Source organism: Vicia villosa, linkage group LG4 (genome assembly GCF_029867415.1).
Source record: "Vicia villosa cultivar HV-30 ecotype Madison, WI linkage group LG4, Vvil1.0, whole genome shotgun sequence".
In the NCBI taxonomy this organism is placed as follows: domain Eukaryota; kingdom Viridiplantae; phylum Streptophyta; class Magnoliopsida; order Fabales; family Fabaceae; genus Vicia; species Vicia villosa.
This window is the reverse complement of record NC_081183.1, coordinates 146,791,680-146,799,713: the sequence shown is the minus strand read 5'-3', so window position 1 is coordinate 146,799,713 and position 8,034 is coordinate 146,791,680. Positions and strand designations below refer to the sequence as shown.

Genomic DNA, 8,034 nt, shown 5'->3' with positions numbered 1-8,034 from the left:
AAGTTGGTGCATATTATTAGCATATATATGTAACTATGTCGATGTTAACCAATTGAAAAATGAATTCAAACTTTACAAAGGATGGTTTCTTACTAGTTTAATTGGTAAATTTTAAAAAGTGAATGTCACGTTGTAATAAGAAATGAGAATGAAAAAAAAATAAAGATTACTTAATTACATAAATGTCTTTTTCTTAGTATAAATAATTTATTGTGAAAGGACAATTTAAAAAGTTTATGCAATTGAATTGTTATAGATAGATAATCTTAGCATAAATAATTAGTTGTGAAAGGACCATTTAAAAAGTTTATGCAATTGAATTATATAGATAGTAGATATTTTTTTAGATGGTAGTTGTTGTCTTTTATATATAGTACTGGCAACGTATTTGAAATAACTTGGACATGTGGACGCAGTTTAAACCTCTCGTTTCCTTTTTTATGAATCGGGTTTCATTTCATATGATTTTAGGATGACAAAAAAACATAACCCACATACCTACTTGAGAGCATACATACATTATACATAGATATACTTGACTATTGAGATGATTTGATTGTGAAAAATGAAGAAACACCAAAATAATTCCCAATAACCCAGTAATCTCAATACTAGATAATGTGTCCCCACACAACCCAATAATCGTGAAAAATGATTGCATTGCATAGTACCTGTTTATATAAATGGGTAATAACATGTCATTACATTTTATCACCAATACAAAATGGCATCATCGTTAGAGGGCGGCGCAGCAGCCTCACTGAAGACGGTGCTTGATCGCGTCCACCAGGCTGCCGATAGGTCAAACCGGAACGTCCAAGAAATCCGTGTAGTGGCGGCGAGTAAGACCAAGCCAGTTTCTGCTCTCCGGCAGGTGTATGATGCCGGTCACCGATTCTTCGGCGAGAATTACGTTCAGGAAATCATCGATAAAGCACCTCAGGTTTGTTCAAATTCGTCGTTTCTCACTCCTCCAAATCCAGGCTTAGAAAAGATTTTTTGAATTGTTTCCCTAACTACCGTCTACCGCAGCTTCCGGAAGATATTGAATGGCATTTCATCGGTAATTTGCAGAGCAATAAAGTCAAGCCTCTCCTCGGTATGGTATTTCAGAATGTAAATTAAGTTTAGTTTAAAGTGATTTAAGTTTCGATGTTTTTATGCTTACCTGCGTAGTGGTAAAGGCTTGTGTCATGAGAGTGTGCTGCTACTAATGTCTATGTTCGAATCCCGCTAGGTAAAAATGAATCCTGAGTTAGGCCAAGTTCATACAGAGCTTTGCGCTCGGGCTTTTAACGGACACTTATGAAATTTGATCTTCACCTAGCTTCCATTTTTGTGTATTTTGTGGAGATAACATTCATAATTTTTTGTATGTTGTTTGGAGGAGCTTAACATGTTTAGGTTCTTATTTGACGTTTCTGCAGCTGGTGTTCCCAACCTTGCTTATGTAGAGACTATAGATGATGAGAAGGTAAACATTCTTGCTTCTTCATGATTTGTTTTGGAAGATAAGGATAATATATTTTCCATGTTTATTCAAGTTAATGAGTACAATATTACAAATATGAATGTAAATTTTACATTAAGTTTAAATGGGGGAATGGAACATACACTCAACATGGAAAGAGTCGTAACACGATAAATTCCATCTCAACATTTTGGAATTTCACTTGGACGGTTATTTCTTTTGTATGTTTGATGTCGAAAGTAGTCTATATAAAGTATAGGATGTTTCTCAACGGTAACTTTGCTCATGGGTGTTACATTAGATGCACGCCACGCTGAGTACTGACTAGAAGTAACTGCAGCACTGCCATTTATTATCAATTTCTTAGGAATTCTGTTCTAAGCAATTAGATTTAATTTAAAATGTTTTGGAAAATAGTCTCTACCTTATGTTCTATCAAAGAAAATATTTTGATTTTGTGCAATCATGATCTTAGTTTCTTTTTTTTTTTTAATATTGTATTGCAAATGATGCTTCTTCATTTTTGGTTTTAGTTCATTTTTTCTTTGCTTGTAGATAGCAAACCTTCTTGATCGTGCCGTAGCCAATTTAATATTGTATTGCAAATGATGCATGTTCATTTCTGGTTTTAGTTCATTTTTTCTTTGTTTGTAGATAGCAAACCTTCTTGATCGTGCTGTAGCCAAAATTGGCAGGAAACCATTGAAAGTTTTTGTTGAAGTGAATACAAGCGGAGAAACATGTAAGTTACTCCTGATAGATTTGCCAGCAAATTTAGTATCCACCATCTCTTAGTAAAGTTGTTTTGGTTTTGTTGGAAGACGTATAAGTTATAACCCAAAATATTTCTTGTGGCTTCTACTAAATCGATATGAAATAGAATCACAGTAACAAGAAAATATATCTCCCAATTCTTTTATTGAAATTATGTTTATCAGATAACTGATTCCAACATTATAGATTCATAGGTAGTGTGAATATGCACCCTGTATTTATTATAATGAACTGCGTGATTTAAGAGCTTGCAGGTTTAGAAAATGTGCTGTATATAATTGTTATTCATTTAGCTGTCCTATGATAAAATGTTCTTGCCAGTGTTTTCAGTTTATTCCTGATCTAAAAATGACCTTTTACCGACATTTCTTGCAGCTAAATTTGGTGTTGAACCAGCACTGTGTCTAGACCTTGTAAAACATATTGTTGCAAATTGTCCAAACCTTGAATTCTGTGGCCTAATGACAATTGGCATGCTGGATTATTCATCCACCCCGGAAAATTTTAAGGTTTCAACCATGGATTTTGACATGATTCTTTGGTATTTTTGGTAATGCCTATAGTCTTGGTAATACTCCAAACTAAATTTTATTTTGTACTTTCTAGACATTATCCAAATGTAGAACTGAAGTATGTGAGGCAATTGGAATACCAGAAGCGCAATGTGAGCTATCAATGGGTATGACTGCAGACTTTGAACAAGCTGTAAGGAATTATTTTCTTTGATCAAGCTGTTAATAATGTTGTCATACCATATCTTTAACTAGTTAAATCTTTTTCTTATAGATTGAGATGGGAAGTACAACTGTTAGGGTTGGAACGGCCATATTTGGGCCCAGAGAGTATCCACATAAAAGAGAGAAGTAGATGTCCTCCTTTTGCTGTCTTATTTGGAGTGATATTGTTGTGCATCTAGATTCACATGTCAAAGTTGAAGAGCAGCAGAACAAATTATTTTCGCAGGAAATAAATATACTCATGAGCTTGATTGTAGCAGTCTACAAGCTCCGAGTGAGTTGTGTCTTCAAAATAACCTTCAAGGCCAAAGACTATATGTACTGTTGATTGTAAAATGTAAAATTCAACTTTTTTTTTCTTTCTGAACCAGTACTAAGGTAGACTATTTTTTATTAGAGAAATGTGATAATCTTGAAAAGTGATAACCTTGTATCATCATTATAGCTAAGTTTGCTATCATCTTATGCACAACCAATGTGAATGTTCATGGTCTTAGGACAATATTTATGTTTTAATCTCTCTTTTGAAAGGAACTGAGTTTAAAATGAAAAACTGAAAGAATTTCTTATTGGATAAATGTCCCTAAAACTGAATACTCATGTTATTGAGAGAAAAAAAACTGAATTATTTGACAAGAACTCTCAAACATAATTTATTTTCAACATCTAAAATGTTCATGTATATTTCAACCAGAAGATCTAGAGGACAGGCCACCACTCCCAACAAAGTCGCTGCAATCAAAACTCAGAAACAAGACCATTGTGTCAAACCTGAGACTAACTGGAAATGGAACAAAAAGACAACAACCATGACAATATATCAGACAACATTAAAAAACATAAAAACTTTTCTAATAAATCTCAATAAACCTGTCTTTCATATTCGAGCTCAGCAACTTCACAAGGAAGACCATGTTCTCATCCAAGCCAAAACCGCACTCACTGCTGAGTCTCAGAGGCCAAAAACGGTTGATAATATCACAACCACACCCTTCTTCCTCAGCTCCACCTTCAGCCACCACCCATTCATACAATGCAATCATCAACCGCCATTCAACCCAAGGCTCTCACCGCCAAGTTCTCATCACCTACGCATCCATGCTCAATGCACACGTCCCTTCTGATGCATATACCTTCCCCAGTCTTCTCAAAGCATGCTCCTCTCTTAACCTCTTTCTCCCTGGCATTTCACTCCATCAACGCATCATCGTTAATGGGTTATCCACGGATTCCTACATTGCCTCTTCTTTGATTAATTTCTATGTTAAATTCGGGTTTTCTCAAGTTGCCCGCAAAGTGTTTGACTTTATGCCTGAGAAAAATGTTGTACCTTGGACTACTGTTATTGGGTGTTATTCTCGTATGGGTGATGTTCATGAGGCCTTTTCTTTGTTTCACCAAATGCGTTACCAAGGAATACAACCTAGTAGTGTTACCTTGTTGAGCTTGTTGTTTGGAGTTTCGGAGCTTTTTTATGTGCAGTGTTTACATGCTTGTGCAACTTGTTATGGGTTTATGTCAGATTTGAATTTATCGAATTCTATGCTGAATGTGTATGCGAAATGTGGAAGCATTGGGGATTGTAGGAAATTGTTTGATGTTATGGATCAAAGAGATCTTGTTTCATGGAATTCTTTGTTATCTGCCTATGCTCATATTGGGGATTTAAGTGAAATTTTGTTACATCTCAAGACAATGAAGGTTCATGGTTTTGAACCTGGTTTACAGACTTTTGGGTCTGTGTTGTCTGTGGCTGCGTCGAGAGGTGATATGAGATTAGGAAAGTTAGTTCATGGCCAGATTTTAAGAGCTGGTTTTGACTTAGATGCACATGTTGAAACTTCATTGATTGTAATGTACTTAAAAGGTGGAAACATTGATGTTGCATTTAGAATGTTTGAGAGGAGTTTAGATAAGGATGTGGTTTTGTGGACAGCAATGATCTCAGGCCTTGTGCAGAATGAGAAAGCAGATAAAGCACTTGCAGTTTTCAATCAGATGTTGAAATTCGGGATGAAGCCATCTACTGAGACTATGGCCAGTGTGATTACAGCTTGCGCTCAAATGGGTTCTTATAATATTGGTACATCTATTCATGGTTACATATTAAGGCAAGAATTGTCATTGGACACTGCTGCTCATAACTCTCTTATTACCATGTATGCAAAATGTGGCCACTTGGATCAGAGTTCTATTGTATTCGATAAGATGAGCAAAAGGGATTTAGTTTCATGGAATGCCATAGTTGCGGGATATGCTCAAAATGGCAATGTCTATAAGGGGTTTTCTCTTTTTAATGAAATGAGGTCTAGTCGTCAAACACCTGATTCGATAACCATTGTTTCCCTTCTTCAAGGGTGTGCATCCACGGGGCAACTACACCCCGGAAAATGGATCCACGGGTTTGTAATAAGAAATGGTCTCAGGCCTTGCATCTTGGTTGATACTTCTTTGGTAGACATGTACTGTAAATGTGGTGATTTGGACACTGCTCAAAGGTGTTTTAACCAAATGCAAAATCATGATTTGGTCTCATGGAGTGCCATAATTTCAGGATATGGCTATCACGGTAAAGGGGAAACTGCATTACGCTTATACTCAAAGTTTCTAGAAAGTAGGATTAAACCGAACCATGTGATTTTCCTCTCAGTTTTATCTTCATGTAGTCATAATGGACTTATCGATCAAGGCTTGAACATATATGAATCTATGACTAGAGATTTTGGGATTGCACCAAATCTCGAACATCATGCTTGTGTGGTAGATCTCCTCTGCCGTGCTGGAAAGGTAGAAGAGGCATATAACTTGTACACGAAAACATGCTCTATTCCTGGACTTGATGTGTTGGGAATAATCCTCGACGCTTGTCGAGCAAATGGTAATAATGAACTTGGTGATACAATTGCCAATGATATTCTCAAGCTGAGACCAATGAGTGCTGGAAATTATGTACAACTAGCACAGTGCTATGCTGCAACTAACAAGTGGGAAGGTGTAGGTGAGGTTTGGACTCATATGAGATCTCTTGGCTTAAGAAAAATTCCTGGCTGGAGCTTTATTGACATACATGGGATCATCACTACATTTTTCACAGATCATAACTCACACCCTCAGTTTCTTGAAATATTGGATACCATGAAAATTTTGAGAAAGGAAATGAACAAAATGGAGGAAGTGGACATTAACTTTGAAAGCAAAAACACCCATCATTATAACATTTGTGATGAAAAGTTATTATGAATCATACTTATTAATAAATCATTTAATTTTAAATCTTCCTTGATGTTTAGCCTATGATTATTTTGGTCTACATTTTATTTTTAATTTATGGATAAAAATTAGAGGTTAGTAGATAAACTAGCTAAATAAATTTAGTGTTCTGATAAAATTAGAAATTGAACAAAGCGATAAATATAAAATAACATTAGAATATATTGTTAAGTGTTAACTAATATCTAAAATTTATCAATCAACATCAAACATGAAAAATGTTAAGTGATAATTTAAAATAAGTTCGTGTTGACTAATTTTAAAATATTTATAAGTCGTATATTTCAAATGTATAATTTATTTGTCTGATATCTATCTATAACTATTGAAATTACTTTTATTATTTAAAAGGAAATATTTTTATTTCAAGTTTTATGTTTATATAAAAATTAACAAGCAATGAACATACATAGTTTCTTTAGTACCACAATTAATTTGAGTGAGCTTAACAAGATAAAATTAGTTAATTAATTATTTAATTAACAAGAGAATGACCAAAACAACAAATAACAATAGAGAAGAGTAATAATTAAGAAGAGAGACACACGTAGGCATGCATGTGAGTGAAAGATGAGAGTGAGAGAGATACGCAAATCTTGAAACTGAATTACCATAACGAACCCAAAATCATCAAGATCTTGTTAATTTCCCCAATAATTTGCTGCCAAATCAAGATGAATAGGAGGCAGCAAAGGGCATTCAAAGTGTTGTTTTTGATTATGGGAATCTGTCTAACGTGTTATCTTGCAGGACCACCTTTGTTATGGACACTCCACGACACCTTCAGTTCTGATTCTTCTTCTTCTTCTTGTCCTCCTTGTCATTGTGATTGTTCTCTTCAATCCCTTCTTTCCATCCCAGAAGGTTTCATTCTCATTCTCCTCTCAATTTTCTACTTTTTTTTTTTATATGTTTTTAAAAAGGACAAAGATTGTGTTTTGTTTCTTAACTTATGTTTTTTTATTCTTAACATAGACATAGACACTGATCATGGTTGGTCTAACATTAATTGTCGTTTTGCTGTCTCTGTTGGTTTTATGCTGCAGGACTGAGCAACAATTCTATTTTAGGTTAGTTCTCTTTCCCATGTTACACTAGAAAAAAGCAATAGGTACGAGGTAATGATTACCATTATTAATCTATGGAAAATTTAAAATGATGTTTAATTATTATATTATATAGATTGCATGAGGCAGGATCCAGAGGTGAGTGAAGAAGCAGGGAAGAGTTTCACTGGTCTTTTGTCTGAAGAGTTAAAGCAAAAAGAAGCAGAAGCTGAAGAAAAACAAAGATATGCTGATATATTACTGTTAGAGTCTAAGAAAGTAGCTTCACAGTATCAAAAGGAAGCTGATAAATGCAATTCAGGAATGGAAACATGTGAGGAAGCTAGGGAAAGAGCTGAAATGACACTTGAAAATCAGATGAAAGAAACTGCTTTATGGGAACTTAGAGCTCGCCAAAGAGGATGGAAACCTTCTGCAAAGAAAGCTCAGTTTTAAATGTTGAGTACATGTTATCATCTCACTTGTTTCTCAGTACTTGATTATTTCTTACATTCATTGATTTTTTATTTTGCGGCACTTTATATATTGTTTAATGAGAAATAAATACATAAGATTCTTTTTTGGTTTCATTGAAGATTTTTATCATCCATTGAGTCATTGAATTTCTTGCAATTCACTTTATTATAATGAGCAGTGGATTTATAAATTTGGTTAGTATAGCTTTAGTCATGCTCATGAACCTTATCTTGCATTCCTATAGCCATTGATTATAATT

General features: G+C 34.5%; 3 protein-coding genes across 4 annotated transcripts; all 3 read left to right on the top strand.

The window, feature by feature from the left end:
* Positions 1–575: 575 nt before the first annotated feature.
* On the top strand, positions 576–3,512 carry LOC131595426 (uncharacterized). 2 transcript variants are annotated; one of them, XM_058867771.1, is made up of 7 exons: positions 576–943; positions 1,033–1,099; positions 1,428–1,474; positions 2,126–2,213; positions 2,621–2,754; positions 2,852–2,924; positions 3,032–3,512. In XM_058867771.1, the coding sequence occupies exons 1-7, from the start codon at positions 725–727 to the stop codon at positions 3,034–3,036; spliced, it is 633 nt and encodes a 210-aa protein (XP_058723754.1). In that variant the 5' UTR covers positions 576–724; the 3' UTR covers positions 3,037–3,512. The 2 variants fall into 2 exon arrangements, with proteins under 2 accessions (XP_058723754.1, XP_058723753.1); XM_058867770.1 differs by having other exon boundaries at positions 598–943; positions 2,852–2,950.
* A 146-nt stretch (positions 3,513–3,658) lies between these two features.
* Positions 3,659–6,289, top strand: LOC131595425 (pentatricopeptide repeat-containing protein At4g04370). Its single transcript, XM_058867769.1, has one exon. The coding sequence runs from the start codon at positions 3,895–3,897 to the stop codon at positions 6,220–6,222; it is 2,328 nt and encodes a 775-aa protein (XP_058723752.1). The 5' UTR covers positions 3,659–3,894; the 3' UTR covers positions 6,223–6,289.
* A 508-nt stretch (positions 6,290–6,797) lies between these two features.
* On the top strand, positions 6,798–7,997 carry LOC131595423 (uncharacterized). The gene is made up of 3 exons (XM_058867768.1): positions 6,798–7,116; positions 7,299–7,322; positions 7,435–7,997. The coding sequence occupies exons 1-3, from the start codon at positions 6,927–6,929 to the stop codon at positions 7,752–7,754; spliced, it is 534 nt and encodes a 177-aa protein (XP_058723751.1). The 5' UTR covers positions 6,798–6,926; the 3' UTR covers positions 7,755–7,997.
* The last annotated feature ends 37 nt before the right edge of the window (positions 7,998–8,034 follow it).